The sequence below is a fragment of the Scyliorhinus canicula genome, chromosome 14 (assembly GCF_902713615.1).
Source record: "Scyliorhinus canicula chromosome 14, sScyCan1.1, whole genome shotgun sequence".
Taxonomy (NCBI): domain Eukaryota; kingdom Metazoa; phylum Chordata; class Chondrichthyes; order Carcharhiniformes; family Scyliorhinidae; genus Scyliorhinus; species Scyliorhinus canicula.
The window spans coordinates 8,860,870-8,880,069 of NC_052159.1; the positions used below are offsets into that span (position 1 = coordinate 8,860,870).

The window sequence follows — 19,200 nt, forward strand, 5'->3', positions numbered from 1 at the left end:
CAGTGTAAAGTGAAGTGTGAGAACTTCTGTCCTTTCAGTGTAAAGCCGTAAAATATGTCTACTGTTATTCGATGTTTCTTATCTAATGGGAGCATTATCTGAACATCAAAGCGACTGCCTTTTTGAGGGAAAAGAATTGCAATGTCAGAAATTCCAATTACTAGAGAATTTTGGTTGGTACAGTGCTGGATAGCAAAGTTTACTGCAATAATATCAAGCTTTAGCTTTTAAAGCTTGTGGATCATGGGTGTAGGAAGACTGAGAGGGCTAAGAAGTCCAGAGGGGCTATTCCAGAAACTCAGCATCACATTATGTACAGTCACTTAATTCTCTTCCTATCCCTTTGGATGAGGAATTACATCAAGCAGTTTATTTTCGCTGATTTTCATCGAAATGTGAAATTGTGACAGCAGCATGTTCTGTGCCTAAAGAACCACTGAGGTATTGGCCCAGATCTTGCGACCTCTGATCATTGGGGACTGGATGTTACCCCGTGATGTCTGACGTCCCAGCGCATTGACTCTGTGGTGTTATGGTTCGGTTGGGGACCAGTGACCGTTTGTCTAAAGTAGAAAAAGTTTTAAATCCCAGTTACTAGGAGAATAAAGCTGCAAAATTCCTGGATAATTGGGGCTCATTCAGGGGTAGGTGGGACCTCTACAAACGGGATGGTCTACACCTGGACCAGAGGGGTACTAATATCCTGGGGGGGGGGGGGGGGGGGGGGGGGGGGGGAATTTGCAAATGCTCTTCGGGAGGGTTTAAACTAGTTCAGCAGGGGATTGGGAATCTGAATTGTAGCTCCAGTACACAAGAGTTTGAGAGTAATGAGGTCATGAGTAAGGTTTCAAAGTTGCAGGAGTGTACCGGAAGAAAGGAAGGTGGTTTAAAGTGCATCTACTTCAATGCCAGGAGCATCCGGAATAATGTGGGTGAACTTACGGCATGGGTTGGTACCTGGGACTTCGATGTTAAGGCCATTTCGGAGACATAGCTAGAGCAGGGAGAGGAATGGTTGTTGCAGGTGCCGGGGTTTAGATAGTTCAGTAAAGGTGGTAAGAGAGGGGGAGGGGTGGCATTGTTAGTCAAGGACAGTATTACGGTGGCAGAAAGGACGTTTGATGAGGACTCGTGTACTGGGGTAGTATGGGCTGAGGTTAGAAATAGAAAAGGAGAGGTCACCCTGTTAGGGGTTTTCTACAGGCCTCCAAAAAGTTCCAGAGATATAGAGAAAAGGATTGCAAAGATGATTCTGCATAGGAGCGAAAGTAACAGGGTAGTTGTTATGTGGGACTTTAAATTTCCAAATAATGACTGGAAACACTATAGTTCGAGTACTTTAGATGGGTCCGTTTTTGTCCAATGTGTGCAGGAGGGTTTCCTGACGCAGTATGTAGATAGGCCAACGAGAGGCGAGGCCGTATTGGATTTGGTACTGGGTAATGAACCAGGACAGGTGTTAGATTTGGTGGTAGGTGAGCACTTTGGTGATAATGACCACAATTCGATTACGTTTACTTTAGTGATGGAAAGGGATAGGTATATGCCGCAAAGCAAGAGTCATATCTGGGGGAAAGGCAATTATGATGCGATGAGGCAAGACTTGGGATGCATCGGATGGAGAGGTAAACTGCAGGGGATGGGCACAATGGAAATGTGGAGCATGTTCAAGGAACAGCTACTGCGTGTCCTTGATAAGCATGTACCTGTCAGGCAGGGAGGAAGTGGTTGAGCGAGGGAACCATGGTTTACTAAAGTAGTTGAAACACTTGGCCTGAGGAAGAAGGAGGCTTATGTAATGATGAGACGTGAAGGTTCAGTTAGGGCACTTGAGAGTTACAAGTTAGCTAGGAAGGATCTAAAGAGAGAGCTAAGAAGAGCCAGGAGGGGACATGAGAAGTCTTTGGCAGGTAGGATCAAGGATCACCCTAAAGCTTTCTATAGATATGTCAGGAATAAAAGAATTACTAGGGTAAGAGTAGGGCCAGTCAAGGACAGTAGTGGGAAGTCTAGCGTGGAGTCCGAGGAGATAGGAGAGGTGCTAAATGAGTATTTTTCGTCAGTATTCACACAGGAAAAAGACAATATTGTCGAGGAGAATACTGAGATACAGGCTTCTAGACTAGAAGGGCTTGAGGTTCATAAGGAGGAGGTGTTAGCGATTCTGGAAAGTGTTAAAATCGGTAAGTCCCCTGGGCCAGATGGGATTTATACTAAGATTCTCTGGGAAGCTAGGGAGGAGATTGTTGAGCCTTTGGCTTTGATCTTTAAGTCACCTTTGACTTCAGGAATAGTGCCAGAAGACTGGAGGATAGCAAATGTTGTCCCCTTGTTCAAGAAGGGGAGTAGAGACAACCCCGGTAACTATAGACCATAGAACATAGAACAGTACAGCACAGAACAGGCCCTTTGGCCCTCTATGTTGTGCCGAGCAATGATCACCCTACTTAAACCCACAACCCAACAATCCCCCCATTAACCTTACATTACGGGCAATTTAGCATGGCCAATCCACCTAACCCGCACATCTTTGGACTGTGGGAGGAAACCGGAGCACCCGGAGGAAACCCACGCACACACGGGGAGGACGTGCAGACGTGCAGACTCCACACAGACAGTGACCCAGCCGGGAATCGAACCTGGGACCCTGGAGCTGTGAAGCATTGATGCTAACCACCATGCTACCGTGAGGCCCCTAGTGAGCCTTACTTCTGTTGTGGGCAAAGTCTTGGAAAGATTTATAAGAGATCGGATGTATAATCATCTGGAAAGGAATAATTTGATCAGAGATAGTCAACATGGTTTTGTGAAGGGTAGGTTGTGTCTCACAAACCTTGTTGAGTTTTTTGAGAAGGTGACCAAACAGGTGGATGAGGGTAAAGCAGTTGATGTGGTTTATATGGCTTTCAGTAAAGCGTTTGATAAGGTTCCCCACGGTAGGCTATTGCAGAAAATACGGAGGCATGGGATTCGGTGATTTAGCAGTTTGGATCAGAAATTGGCTCGCTGGAAGAAGACAAAGGGTGGTGGTTGGTGGGAAATGTTCAGACTGTAGTCCAGTTACTAGTGGTATACCACAAGGATCTGCTTTGGGGCCACTGCTGTTTGTTATTTTTATAAATGACCTGGAGGAGGGCGTAGAAGGATGGGTGAGTAAATTTGTAGATGACACTAAAGTCGGTGGAGTTGTGGACAGTGCAGTAGGATGTTACAAGTTACAGAGGGACATAGATAAGCTGCAGATCTGGGCTGACGGGTGGCAAATGAAGTTTAATGCAGAAAAGTGTGAAGTGATTCATTTTGGAAGGAATAACAGGAAGACAGAGTACTGGGTTAATGGTAAGATTCGTGGTAGTGTGGATGAGCAGAGAGATGTGTGTTCATGTACATAGATCCCTGAAAGTTGCCACCCAGGTTGAGAGGGTTGTTAAGAAGGTGTACGGTGTGTTAGCTTTTATTGGTAGAGGAATTGAGTTTCGGAGCCATGAGGTCATGTTGCAGTTGTAGAAAACTCTGGTGCGGCCGCATTTGGAGTATTGCCTGCAGTTCTGGTGGCCGCATTTTAGGAAGGACGTGGAAGCATTGGAAAGGGTGCAGAGGAGATTTACCAGGATGTTGCCTGGTATGGAGGGAAGAACTTATGAGGAAAGGCTGAGGGACTTGAGGCTGTTTTCGTTAGAGAGAAGAAGGTTAAGAGGTGACTTCATTGAGGCATACAAGATGATCAGAGGATTAGATAGGGTGGACAGTGAGAGCCTTTTTTCTCGGATGGTGATGTCTAGCACGAGGGGAGATAGATATAGGAGAGATGTCAGAGGTAGGTTCTTTACTCAGAGTAGTAAAGGTGTGGAATGCCCTGCCTGAAACAGTCGTGGATTCGCCAACACTAAACGCATTCAAATGGTCATTAGATAGGCATATGGACGATAAGGGAATAGTGTAGATGGGCTTTAGAGGGGTTTCACGGTCGGCGCAACATCGAGGGCCGAAGGGCCTGTACTGCGCTGTAATGTTCAATGTTCTAAAATTCCACAATGTTAACAAATAAACTTGATATACAATCTACAATATCTATTTTACACTCTAACATTCAGAAGTAACGGGTTATATGAATTAACTGGCAAACTATAGCTGAACACACCACACTGCTCTTTAAATGGCAGATGCAACCAAGACAGATCTCAGCAACCCACCCAAATGTTAGCGACCACTGAGAATCACAGTCTTGTTAAAAATCTGTCTCCCTCGAGGATCTTCAGCACCTTTTTTGAATTTTCTCAAAAGCCACCCTGACTTTGTCTCAACAACTGCCCATCTCCTGACGGTTCTTTCTGAGACTGCATTCAATGGGATTTAGTTATCAGACAATTTCAACTCTTCAACAAACTGCTAACTTCACTAAGCTGGCATTGCCCCATGGTTTCTCTGACCACCCAATCTCCTGGCTGCACTGGCTATAAATCGCATCCAGGTCTACTTCCGAGCTGCAACTATCTTCAACAGGCACCGTTTGAGCCTACCAAGACGTCTCCTGAGCCTTATCTGCAAACCATAAGGTCAAACTGCAATCGACTCCCAGCTAACATGCAGATGAATTAAAACCAGAGAACCTTCTACAGCTCCACCAATCTTTTAAAAAAATATATATAAATTTAGAGTTTACAATTTTTTTCTTTTCCAATTAAGGGGCAATTTAGCATGGCCAATTCACCTACCCTGCACATCTTTGGGTTGTGGGGGTGATACCCACACAGACACTGGGAGAATGTGCAGACTCCACACATAGTTACAGGATCGAACTCGGTCCTCGGTGCCATGAGGCAGCAGTGCTAACCACTACGTTACCGTGCTGCCCTGGCTCCACCAATCTCTTAACAAAATAGCCGTTTAATTTTCACTCAAAACAAAGCATTTCTCTGGGCTGCATTTCTTCTCGAGCAATGCAAACATCATGTCTCCAATTCTCCATCTAAGTAAGTCCACCCCCTCTTTTATGGCTACAGTACATAGAATTTACAGTGCAGAAGGAGGCCATTTGGCTCTTGGAAAGAGCACCCTACCCAAGGTCAACACCTCCACCCTATCCCCATAACCCAGTAACCCCACCCAACACGAAGGGAAATTTTGGACACTAAGGGCAATTTAGCATGGCCAATCCACCTAACCTGCACATCTTTGGACTGTGGGAGGAAACCGGAGTACGCGGAGGAAACCCACGCACACACGGGGAGGATGTGCAGACTCCGCACAGACAGTCACCCAAGCCGGGAATCGAACCTGGGACCCTGGAGCTGTGAAGCAATTGTGCTATCCACAATGCTACCGTGCTGCTACAACACTGGCATCTATCTGGCAATGTGGAACATTGGCCATGTGTGTCCTGTACGCAAGAAACAGGACAAATCCAATTACCGTCCTATCCGCCTACTCTCTGTCAGCAAAGTGATGGAAGGAGTTATCAACAGTGCTATCAGGTGGCACTCACTCAGCAATAACCCGCTCAGGGACGCTCAGTTTGGGTTCCTCCAGGGTCACTCAGTGCCTGACCTCATTATAACTTGGTTCAAAGATGGACAAAAGAGCTGAATGCCAGAGGTGAGGTGCGAGTGACTGCCCTCGACATTTAGGCAGCATTTGACTTGAGTGTGGCATCTAGGAGTCCTAGCTAAACTGGAGTCAGTGGGAATCGGGGAAAACTCTGCTGGTTGGAGTCCTACCTGGCACAAAAGAAGATGGCTGTGGTGGTTGGAGGTCAATCATCTCAGCTCCAGGACATCACTGCAGGAGTTCCTCAGGGTCGTGTCCTAGGCCCAACCATCTTCAGCTGCTTCATCAATTCCATCCATAAGGTCAGAAGTGGGAATGTTTGTGGATGATTGCACAATGTTCCGCACCATTCATGACTCAGTTAATGAAGCAGCCAGTGTCCAAATGCAGCAAGACCTGGATAATATCCTGGCTTGGGCTGAGAAGTGGCAAGTTACATTCGCACCACACAAGTGCCAGACAATGACCATCTCCTACGAGAGGATCTAACCATCGTCCCATGACATTCAATTGCATTACCATCGATGAATCTCCCATAATCAACATCCTGAAGGTTACCATTGATCAGGAACTGACCTGGACCAGCCATATTAATACTGTGCTATCAGGGCAGGTTGAAAGCTAGGAATCCTATGGCAAGTAACTCACCTGCACCTCAAGGATTGCAGCGGTTCAAGAAGGCAACTCCACCAGCACCTTCTGAAGGCCAACCAGGGATGGGCAATAAATGCTGGCCAAACCAGTTACGCCCATAACTCTTAAATTAATTTTTTATAAATCTTGTTCTGATTTTTTGTTACCTTACCTTCACAACAGCAATCATCCCACAACTAAATATTACCTCAAATATTAATATGAACCATGAACTAAATATTCATCACAATGGGAATTTCCTGGAAGTTTACCCTACTTCACAGGGCACTCAAGTCTCGAACTCTGAGCTGCAGTCAGAGACATTTGATGGTTCCACCCTAGTTTGGTAGTTACCCAGGTTATGTTAGACCAAAGGTAAAGCTGCATAACTCCTGGTAACTATACAACTGAAGCTCTGGACCCTACTTTCCCATCCTGTCCTTAACCCTCACCAGCCCTGCCACCATTCACTAACACAGACACTGGAGTACATTTCAACTCTTAGTTACTGGAATATGGCAGCTAAAGGGGCCTGCCTTTTGTGCAGATTCCCTCTGCTGCTCCATCTGAAGTATCTTGGGCTGAGTGAGTTTTGCTGGATTGGAAGATTGATGGGTAGTTTAGATTTTTTTTTTGTCTCGTCAGAAGATTTGTGCATCATCATCCAAAATAGATTTCTTGCTTTGTTGTAAGGTAGCCATTTCCTGTAACTCTACCTGTGGATCTTCAGTTTACTTTCTCTTGTCCTCATCCTTTCACCACCTCTTCCCTTTTCCCCTCCATGTTGGTCATATGAGTGGAACCCATCAGAACCATTTGGCAGTCTGAAATAAGTTGAAGAACTAACCCTAAGTAACAGGTTTTCACATACCAAGAAAGGGAACTGCGCAAGAATGCTGCCAACAGTTGAGAAGAATTAAGCAAACTCTATATCTTAAATTTTCTGACCACCGATTCCCATTCTTCTGAGGCAAGCACAGTTAATACCCATTCATGAAGGGGCAGCCAATAAGCAATTCACTTGTGCCTTTGAAAACTTGTTTTTGTCCTGTGGTTCCCACTATACCCAGAGCTGTCAAAATGAGAGAAACGTTAGGAGTGAGATTTATGATCAAAATGAACGAAATTGATTGTAAATCCACTTTAACATTGAGAATGTTTACCTTTGAGTGAGATGCATTAATGTATGTTACATTGTTGAACTAAATGAGAGAGCCTCACTACAAATGAAGTTGACTTGACAAGTTAGAAAGAACGATGAGATCGGAGTCAATAACTATCGTGTCAAATAAAAAAATATTGGCATGGAGGCCCAATGTGGAATTTGGTCCCTGTTTCCTTTGGCCTGAGAGCCTGCAGGCACATTCCCGTTGCTGTTTCTGGAGAATTGGGTGGGCAGAGTCACAAAAATTAAAACAAAGGCTGAACGAACGCATGTTCATCGCAACAGTAGTCCGTCATTCAGCCCCTGGAGTTTGATCCATGCCATTCAAGTAAATCGTGGCTGAGCTGTCATTCCCGTACCAGCCTCTCCGAACAGGCGCCGGAATGTGGCGACTAGGGGCTTTTCACAGTAACTTCATTTGAAGCCTACTTGTGACAATAAGCGATTTTCACTTCATTTTCTTTTCATTTCATTTAACCTCATTTAGCTGCTATTGACCATATCTTTTAGTACCCCTATTAAAGTGTATATCTCCTTTGAAAACTTTAATCGAACCTCACATCCACAGTCTTTTGGGGATTTCCACAACCATTTGCTGGCCCCTTGTTCTGGATTTCCCCACCAGAGGAAATAGTTTATCTATGCGAGTAAATTTCTTAAATGCCTCAATTGCATCACCTCTCAACAAGTTTAAAGAACGGCACGGTAGCACAGTGATTAGCAATATTGCTTCACAGTGCCATGGTCCCAGGTTCGATTCCCGCTTTGTCACTGTGCGGAGTCTGCATGTTCTCCTGGAGTCTGCATGTTCTCCTGGAGTCTGCATGTTCTCCTTGAGTCTGCGAGGGTTTCCTCCGGGTGTTCTAGTTTCCTCCCACAGTCTAAAGACGTGCTGTTAGGTAATTTGGACATTCTGAATTTTCCCTAGGTGTACCCGAACAGGTGCCAGAATGTGGCGACTAGGGGCTTTTCACAGTAACTTCATTGCAGTATTAACGTATGCCTACTTCTGACAATAAAGATTATTACTATAAAGGAAGAAATCCCAAGTTTATGCACCCTGATTATGAACTCCTGGTGCATTTGTATGTCTTCCTCCCAAGACCAATATCTTTTCTAAGCTTTGGTGTGTAAAACTGAATGCCTTTTTTGGTTACTTTTTCTAGCTGTTCACTGGCTTTTGATGAATTGTTTACATTGACTTCTAAATCCCTTTGCTCTGCCACAATTCCTGGTCTCTCAATCGTTGAAAGTATTTTGATCTGTCCATCATGTACTTCTCTGGATACAACCCTTTATGCCATAGTTCTCCCTACTCTGTTATCTATTTGTACCATTGCATTTTCCTGTTCTCTTCCATGCAACTTATTGTGCATCCAAACTTAATGTCCTATGCAAACTTTCATTGCTGTGTACTAAATCGCTCGCTTTTAAAACAGACCAAGGCAGGCCAGCAGCATGGTTCAATTCCCGTACCAGCCTCCCTGAACAGGCGCCGGAATATGGCGACTAGGGGCTTTTCACAGTAACTTAATTGAAGCCTACTCGTGATAAGCGATTTTCATTTCATTTCATTTCAAAGTAGGTTGAAAAGCTTGGGCCCTACTAAGGAATTTTGCAGAAGATCATTTATCACATGCCTCCAATCAGTTCAGAATAAATCTTTTATTTCTTACCCTGTCTCCCAACTAATACTGGTCTATAGCATGAGATTGCTTCCAATTCCCAGGTGCAGATTGCCTGTTTTGTCATCCCTTTGGGTGCAATCAGCCTGCAGGAACCTGGGTGACAGATTTCAAATGGGAAAATGGAGCTTAGGGCGCTTTTATAAAACACCGTTTGAATTATATCCTGGTTTGATGACAAAGATAACCAATCAGACATTTAGTTTAATTCAGCTGTTTAATTAAGATGTTATACTTGGCACTGTAGGGAGTTTACTGCGTAAATATTGCCCAGTTTGATGCATGGAATTGGCTTTTCTCAATCAGGCAGCGAGGTGGTATGAGCCCAAGGGAATTTGGGTAGGTGGCTGGTGAAGAGGACGTCAGTGATTTGGAATATCTGCCAGGGTTTTAGTCCTGATTGTGTGCACAATTCTTTTGGATGAGTCACAATGCTGGGTGAGGATTTCAGAAACAAATGTGAGACTCGCCATTCATTTAGAACTGGAAAATTTGGATCAGGTGTAGCACCAAAATAGATCCGAGGTATCAGCAGATTTTCCAGATTTTATCCAGCAGCAAGACAGCACAGTGGTTAGAACTATGGCTTCACAGTGCCAGGGTCCCAGGTTCAATTCCCGGCTTGGGTCACTGTCTGTGTGGAGTCTGCACGTTCTCTCGGTGTCTGCGTGGGTTTCCTCTGGGTGCTCCGGTTTCCTCCCACAAGTCCCGAAAGACGTGCTTGTTAGGTGAATTAGACATCTGAATTCTCCTTCTGTGTATCCGAACAGGTGCCAAATGTGGTGACTAGGGGATTTTCACAGAATCTTTATTGCAGTGTTAATGTAAGCCTACTTGTGACAATAAAGATTATTATATTACATTAAACACTTCTAAACTGTTCTTTAGTCATTGGACGTTGGCGATAAGTATTTTCAATAATGGCTGTTTTAATGTCCTCTCAGTGGCTGGCTCCTAATGCTAGATTTTGAACCTGCCATTGTACAGAAACACCTAAAATCATATAGTACAGCAGAGGTCATTGGTCTGTCATACCTGCGGCCTACTTTAAAAATGCTAATTAGTTAGTCCCACTCCCCTGTTCGTTCCCCATAGAATTGCAGTTTATACCTGAAAGGAAAAATATCCAATTCCATTCTGATGGTTGGTATTTAATCTGCTTCCACCACCATTGCAGTCAATGCATTCAAGATTGTAACTGATCTCCCACCTAGTTAATAAAAAAAAAATAGTATTTTTATCACTGGAATCTAATTGGCTTCTTGCCCATGCAGTAGATGTGATTTTTAGGTGTGGCTTTCAATTAACTGAGTCTGCATGTTAGACAGTGATTTACATAGCATACTACCCCAAAACATAATAGATTATTGTGCCACCTATAAAGGAAATGTACAATGTTCAATTTCGCAACTAAACCCCCCCCCCCCCCCCAGTAAATATTGCAAGTGGATCAACCCGAGTGATCAATTTCTTCTCTCGGCTAGTGTCACCAATTTTAGCACTCTTACTAAAGCCCTGACTGAGATCAGCTAATTCAGCACACAACAGGAATCAAACCTGCGACCTTCTGAACTGTACGGTTAAAAACTATAATATCTGGTGCATTCACCAATGTCAGTATGTGTATATCTGTACCCGTCTCCAGAAGTAATAAAATGTGGCTTGGGTGGGGGCAGCTTTCTGACAGGCTTGCACTAAGCAAATAGAATCAAGCCATAAATTGTTCTCGCTGTAGCGGAGCTATGAAAGATTAATCTGTGGGGGCTTGGAATGGCTTTTCTGAACCAAAATAAATAGTCAGGTTTTCACTTACTGCATCCAAAGATTACTCGAGTTGAAATGTGCTATACATTTACCGTGGTTTCAGAGTTGTGTTTTTGTTTGAAGTTCTTGTTCACAATTACCGCTCAATCCATCCAGTCAGCGGTGTGTTTTGTGGCAGTGTCTGAAATTATTCCTGTCATTTTACACTTTTTCTTCATTTCAGTCTATCTGTGACATTGATGCAAGTTGAATGCCGATCCACTGGTGTTATCTAGGCAGGCTGTTCCACTGTGGGCTGGGGGTAGGACTCATACCCACAACCCAATCAGGTTCTCATCCGCTGCCATTTGGATAAGTCTGTCAGTGGACCTTGTGGAGTCATAGTGGGCTGAATAATGACCTCCTGTGCTGTATCATACTATGATTTTATTAGCATGATACATACTGGCTTTTAGTGTGGTATGTTTTCCCTGCCAAGATCCCCTATCATGCCAAGTGAGAATATTATTTAACAACTAAACAGATTTGCGTATTATTGCAGCAGAGATGAAGATTTCCACGCCTAACCAGTTTTATCCCAAATGTACTTCAGTTATCTCAACTGCTAATTTCCTCGGCCCAACCATCTGCTGCTTCATCAATGACCTTCCTTCCATCATAAAGTCAGAAGTGGGTATGTTCGCTGATGATTGTACAACATTCAGCGCCATTTGTGACTCAGATGTTGAATCAGTCCACATCCAAATGCAGGAAGATCAGGACAAAAATCGTGCTTGAACTGTGGCAAGTAACATTTGCACCACACAAGTGCCAGGCCTCTCCATCTCCAACAAGGGAGAATTTAACCATCGCCACTTGCTATTTAATGGCATTATCATCGCTGAATCCCCCACTATCAACATCTATTGACCAGAAACTGAATTGAACATATAAAGGTGTCAGGTCAGAGACTGGGAATCCTGTGGCACTTAACTTGCCTCATGACTCCATGAAGCCTGTTGACCATCTACTAGGCACAAATCAGGGGCGGGATTCTTCCCCTACCCAGCGGGGTGGGGGGTCCCGGTATAGCGGAGTGGCGCCAACCACTCCGGCGTCTTGCCTCCCCAAAGGTGCGGAATTCTCGGCACCTTTAGGGGCCAAGCCCTCACATTGAGGGGCTAGGCCAGCGCCGGAGTGACTGGCGCCAAAACCAGCAACAACGGCCTTTGACGCCCGGCGCCGGGGCTGGCTCGCGCTGCCGATCCCCCTGCCACCAGAGGTGGTTCAAACCACGGCGGTGGGAGAGGCCTCTCAGCGGCGGGACTTTGGCCTATCGCGGGCCTGAGAATCGCCGCAGGGGGCTTGCCGATCGGCATGGAGGGCACGCCGATCGGGGGGGCGTGATTTCCGCCCCCGCCAATTCCCGGGTGGCGGAGAATTTCTGCCACGGTGGGGGCGGGATTATCGGCGGCCCCGGGTGATTCTCCGACCCTGCGGGGTGTCGGAGAGTTTCGCCCCAGGAGTGTGATGGCTTACACTCCACTTGACTGCATGAGTGTAGCTCCAAACACACTGATTAAGCTCAACACCATCCAGGACAAAGCAGTCCACTTGATTGGCACCCATTCACAAACAATCACTCCTTCTATCATTGATGCACAGTAGCAGCAGTGTGTGCCATCTACAAGATGCACTACAGAAACTTGCCACAGCACTTTCCACACCCATGGCCATTTAGAAGGACAAGGGCAAAACAGTTGGGAATGCAACCTCTTGGATGTTCCCCTCCAAGCCACTCACCACCCTGACTTGGAAATAAATCACTGCTTGTTCACTGACGCTGGGTCAAAATTGTGGAAGTCCCTCCCTAACATCGCCGTAAGTGTACTTATGCCATATGGACGGCAGCAGTTCAAGACAACCGTTCACCACCACGTCTAGGGCAATTGGGGATGGGCATAAATGCTGGCTTAGCCAGCGACACCCAAATCCCATGCATGAATTTAAAGAACAATTAATCGAAATTAAAAAGCTACTAAAAAAGCTATAAAGAAGAGTAAGATAGAGTACGAGAGTAAACTTGCTCAGAATATAAAAACAGACAATAAAAGTTCCTACAAATATATAAAACAAAAAAGAAAATGAAATGAAAATCGCTTATTGTCACGAGTAGGCTTTAATGAAGGTACTGTGAAAAGCCCCCTAGTCGCCACATTCCGGCGCCTGTCCAGGGAAGCTGGTATGGGAGAGTGGCTAAGGTAAATATTGGTCCTTTAGAGGATGAGAAGGGAGTTTTAATAATGGGAGATAAGGAAATGGCTGAGGAACTGAACAGGTTTTTTGGGTCGGTCTTCACAGTGGAAGACACAAATAACATGCCAGTGACTGATAGAAATGAGGCTATGACAGGTGAGGACCTTGAGAGGATTGTTATCACTAAGGAGGTAGTGATGGGCAAGCTAATGGGGCTAAAGGTAGACAAGTCTCCTGGCCCTGATGGAATGCATCCCAGAGTGCTAAAAGAGATGGCTAGGGAAATTGCAGATGCACTAGTGATGATTTACCAAAATTCACTAGACTCTGGGGTGGTCCTGGTGGTTTGGAAATTTGCAAATGTGACACCACTGTTTAAAAAAGGAGGTAGGCAGAGAGCGGGTAATTATAGGCCAGTGAGCTTAACTTCGGTAGTAGGGAAGATGCTGGAATCTATCATCAAGGAAGAAATAGCGAGGCATCTGGATAGAAATTGTCCCATTGGGCAGACACAGCATGGGTTCGTAAAGGGCAGGTCGTGCCAAACTAATTTAGTGGAATTTTTTGAGGACATTACCAGTGCAGTAGATAACGGGGAGCCAATGGATGTGGTATATCTGGATTTCCAGAAAGCCTTTGACAGGGTGCCACACAAAAGGTTGCTGCATAAGACAAAGTTGCATGGCATTAAGGGTAAAGTAGTAGCATGGATAGAGGATTGGTTAATTAATAGAAAGCAAAGAGTGGGGATAAATGGGTGTTTCTCTAATTGGCAATCAGTAGCTAGTGGTGTCCCTCAGGGATCCGTGTTGGGCCCACAATTGTTCACAATTTACATAGATGATTTGGAGTTGGGGACCAAGGACAATGTGTCCAAGTTTGCAGATGACACTAAGATGAGTGGTAAAGTAAAAAGTGCAGAGGATACTGGAAGTCTGCAGAGGGATTTGGATCGGTTAAGTGAATGGGCTAGGGTCTGGCAGATGGAATACAATGTTGAAAAATGTGAGGTTATCCATTTTGGTAGGAATAACAGCAAACGGGATTATTATTTAAATGATAAAATATTAAAGCATGCTGCTGTGCAGAGAGACCTGGGTGTGCTCGTGCATGAGTCTCAAAGTTGGTTTACAGGTGCAACCAGGATTAGGAAAGCAAATGGAATTTTGTCCTTCATTGCTAGAGGGATGGAGTTTAAGACTAGGGAAGTTATGCTGCAATTGTATAAGGTGTTAGTGAGGCCACACCTGCAGTATTGTGTTCAGTTTTGGTCTCTTGCCTGAGAAAGGACATACTGGCATTGGAGAGTGTGCAGAGGAGATTCACGAGGTTAATCCCAGAGCTGAAGGGGTTGGATTACAAGGAGAGGTTGAGTAGACTGGGACTGTACTCGTTGGAATTTAGAAGGATGAGGGGGGATCTTATAGAAACATATAAAATTATGAAGGGAATAGATAGGATAGATGCGGGCAGGTTGTTTCCAATGGCAGGTGAAAGCAGAACTAGGGAGCAAAGCCTCAAAATAAGGGGAAGTAGATTTAGGACTGAGTTTAGGAGGAACTTCTTCACCAAAGGGTTGTGAATCTATGGAATTCTTTGCCCAGTGAAACAGTAGAGGCTCCTTCAGTAAATGTTTTTAAGATAAAGATAGATAGTTTTTTGAAGAATAAAGGGATTAAGGATTATGGTGTTCGGGCCGGAGAGTGGAGCTGAGTCCACAAAAGATCAGCCATGATCTCATTGAATGGTGGAGCAGGCTCGAGGGGCCAGATGGCCTACTCCTGCTAGTTCTTATGTTCTTATGAAATGTATGACATTGACTGTAGCAATAATTTTGGTCATTTGAAAAATGTTTTGTGACAAACTGGGCAGATGTTCCAAAATGTGTAATCTTTGTATGAATTGTAGATGCTACAAAGTTTTGAGAGTTGTATCCTATTACTCGACTGATTAGAAAGAAATTGTGTCCTAATGTAACAAAAGAGATATGTTCCCAAACTGCAATTAAGTTCTCCATTCTACCTATTAAAATGAATTTTAGCTTATACATGCATTGGGGCAGTTGATGTGACTTATGGAGCTACCCAGTGTCTCATGCTAATGATGTGTACAAGATTTAATCCATATTAATCAAGGGATAAATTCTTAAGTAGTGTTACTTTGTCCTCTATAAAGTTTATGCTTTGCAGAATGAGGCAGTGGCGTAGTGGTATTGTCACTGAACTAGTAATCCAGAGACCCAGAGAGCTTTGTGGTCCTGGGTCCGAATCACGCCATGGCAGGTGGTGAAGTCTGAATTCCATTAAAAACAATCTGGAATTAAAAGTCTAATGATGACCATGAAACCATTGCCGATTATTGTAAAAACCCATCTGGTTCATTAATGTCCTTTTAAAAAGGCAGGTTTTCCCATTGTTCTGATGAACAGGTACTATGAATAGATGAAGTAAATTTCTGATTTTATATTTTTCGTTCTTGTGTTACAGGCTGCATACTGCTCAACGTGCAATAAAACAGACTCAGGTAACCGTTCAGAAAGTAGGCAAGGAAATAGAGGAGAAATTGAGACTAACTGCATCTACTACAAAAATGGTAAGACAAGTATCATGTATGTCTTAAATATCCATTTTTGAACTTGAGCTGTGAACATTTTTGATATGTGAGCAGAAAACCCATGCAGATATTGGGCCTGAATTTCCACTGAGTGGCAAACTGTTGATTTGCCACTCTGCTTCTAACTTCCGACCTCGAAATACACACACTTCTTTCTCAACTGATCTTCTGATTCAGGCCAACCAAGAACTGCATAATGCAGCATGCTCCTGAAGCCAGTCATTTTCTCAACTTAACAGAATTACCTGCTATTTAATTTGATCTATGTGGCAAATGAATTCCTGCAGTTTGTATGGGATGGCTTTTTAGACCAGTACATCAAGGAACCAATGAGGCAGCATTCTATCCTAGATTTAATGTTCTGCAATGAGCAAGGGGTTAATTAATAAACTTGTTGTGAAGTAATCTGATCCAAAACTAGGGTCCTGAATCTGAACAAAAGAAACTACGACGGTATGAGGCATGAATTGACTAAGAGGGGAGGAGATCCAATTGAAATGTATAATATTCTGATGGGGCTCAACAGACTGGATGTTGTTTCCTCTGACTTGGGTGCCTAAACAAGGGGTCGCTAACTCAGGATATGGGGTAGGCCTTTGAGGACTAAGATGAGAGATTTCTTCACTCAGTGGTGAACCTGTGGAATTCTCTACCAAAGAAGGCTGTGGAGGCCAAGTCACTGAATATATTTAAGAAGGAAATACATTTCTAGAATCTAAAGGCACAAAGGGGTATGGGGAGAGCGCAGGAGTATAACATTGAGATAGAGTAACAGTCATGATCTGATTAAATGGCACAGCAGGCTTGAAGGGCTGAATGGCCTACTCCATTTTTTATGTTTCTATGATAGATTAGGGAACTTCATTAAAAAGCATGATGGTGGATAGGCAATAGATAATATTTAAGGAACAAATGTATGCATTGAGGCAGTTATTGATTCATTTTGGCACAAAACAAATCGGGAAAAGCGGTCCAACCAGGGCGAACAAAATAAATTAGTATAGTATTAGATCCAAAGAGGAATTGTATAAAGTTGCTAGAAAAAGTAGCAAGCTTGAGGATTGGAAACGTTTTAACATAAAGTAAGACGAAGGGATTGATTAAGAGGAGAAAAAGTAGCGTATGAAAATAAACTTGCAAGGAACATAAAAGCGGACTGTAAAAGTTTCTATACGTATGTAAAACAAAAAAGATTAATGAAGGCATGCAGGTCCCTAGCAGTCCAAAACAGGAGAACCTATATGGAGAACAAGGAAATGGCAGAGCAATTTAATGATTATTATAGTTTTGTCTGAACAGAGGAAGACACAATTAACTTCCCAGAAATGGCAGGGAACCAAGGGTATCATGAGAAGGAGGAATTGAAAGAAATTAATATTAGTTAAAAACATTAGTGCTGGAGAAATTAATGGGGCCGGAAACCATTAACTAAGGGCTGATGATCTACATCCAAGGATACTAAAGGAGGTGGTCATTGAAATAGTCAATGCATTGGTTATTATCTTCGAAAATTCTGTGGATTCTGGAACAGTGCCAGCAGTTTTGAGGACAGCAAATGTAGCCCCACTATTTAAAAAAAGAGGGAGATAGAAAAGAGGGAATTACAAACTGGGTAGCCTAACATCAATAGTAGGGAAAATGCTAAAGTATTATAAAGGACCCTTAGAAAATACCAATGGGATCGTCCCGAAGGTGATAAGTAAAGATCAGACTGAATTCGTGAGAGGGAGGCAGCTCTTTTCAAACGTTAGAAGGTATTGAACGTTGTTATGGCACCGGCGGAGGGGAAGGAAACAGAGGTGGTTGTGGCATTGGATGCTGAGAAGGCATTTGACTGGGTAGAATGGGGGTACTTGATGGCAGTTCTGGAGCGGTTTGAGATTGGACCAAGATTTGTGATCTGGGTAAAGCTACTATATAAGGAGCCGAGGGCGAGTGTCCACACAAACAACATCAGCTTGTGATACTTTTCTCTCCACCATGGGACTAGGCAGGATGTCCTGTTTTCCCCACCCCCCCCGAACAAAGAACAAAGAAAAATTACAGCACAGGAACAGGCTCTTCGGCCCTCCAAGCCTGCGCCGATCCAGATCCTCTATCTAAAACTGTCACCTATTTTCTAAGGATCTGTATCCTTCTGCTTCCTGACCATTCATGTATCTGTCTAGATACATCTTAAATGACGCTATCGTGCCCGCCTCTACCACCTCTGCTGGCAATGCATTCCAGGCACTCACCACCCTCTGTGTAAAGAACTTTTCACGCATATCTGCCTTAAACTTTTCCCCTCTCACCTTGAACTCGTAACCCCTAGTAATTGAGTCCCCCACTCTGGGGGACAAAGCTTCTTGCTATCCCCCCTGTCTATACATCTCATGATTTTTTAGACCTCAATGAGGTCCCCCCTCAACCTCAGTCTTTCTAATGACAATACTCCTAATCTACTCAACCTCTCTTCATAGCTAGCGCCCTTAATACCAGGCAACATCCTGGTGAACCTCCTCTGCACCTTCTCCAAAGCATCCACATCCTTTTGGTAATGTGGCGACCAGAACTGTACGCAGTAAAGCTGTTTGCACTCGCGATTGCGCCGTTGGCCATCGCATTGAGAAGTTCAGGAGCATGGAAAGGAATAGTGCGTTTGGGGGGGGGGGGGGGACCCACTTTAGGTACCTGCGGGTGCAGGTTGCCCGGGAGTGGGGGGGTCTCCGCAGGTACAAGTTCGGTGGGTAGAGTGAAAGCTGAACTGGAAAGGTGGGATGGTCTCCCTCTGTCACTGGCGGGTTGGGTTACAGGCGGTTAAAATGAATGTGTTGTCGCGATTTCTGTTTATTTTTCAATGCCTGCCGGTTTTCCTGCCAAAGGCTTTTTTCAGAGAGATTGAGGGAAGGATTACTTTGTTCATATGGGGAGGGAAGGTGGTAAGAGTTAGAAAGTTGAGCTGGTTTAGCTCAGTGGGCAAGACAGCTGGTTTGTGTTGCAGAACCAGGCCAGCAGCGGGTTCAATTCCCGTACCAGCTGAGAATTCTGAATTCTCCCTCTGTGTACCCGAACAGGTGCCGGAATGTGGCGACTAGGGGCTTTTCACAGTAAATTGCAGTGTTAATGTAAACCTAAAGGTTCGGCACAACCTCGTGGGCCGATGGGTCTGTTCTATGCTGTATTTTTCTGTGTTCTATGTACTTGTGACAATAAAGATTTTTTTAAAAAGGTGCTGCTACAGAGGGGAAGACAGGCAGGGGGTTTGGGTCTTCCGAACCTGATGTATTATTACTGGGCGGCGAATGTGGAGAAGGTGCGGAGCTGGGTCAGAGGGGTTGATTCCCAGTGGGCCAGAATGGAGGAGAGTTTGCAAGGGGTCAGGATTGAAAGCACTAGCAACAGCGCCGCTTCCCATGTCCCCGGGGAAGTACTCAGGGAGGTTTGCAGGATTGAAGGAGCTGGAAGCGAAGTATCGGCTGGAGCAGGGGGAAATGTTTAAATGTATGTAGGTTTGAGATTTTGCCAGAAAGGAGATACAGAGCTTCCCGGTGGAGCTGGCCTCCACATTGCTGGAGG

At 44.4% G+C, this 19,200-nt stretch overlaps 1 protein-coding gene across 3 annotated transcripts in view; it reads left to right on the plus strand.

The window, feature by feature from the left end:
- uvrag (UV radiation resistance associated gene) overlaps positions 1-19,200 on the plus strand; it is a 368,181-nt gene that overhangs the window by 115,038 nt on the left and 233,943 nt on the right. For all 3 annotated transcript variants that reach the window (XM_038817639.1, XM_038817640.1, XM_038817641.1), the window contains exon 7: positions 15,516-15,621. In XM_038817639.1, the coding sequence (XP_038673567.1) occupies positions 15,516-15,621 (106 nt within the window). The remainder of the gene's footprint in view (positions 1-15,515; positions 15,622-19,200) is intronic.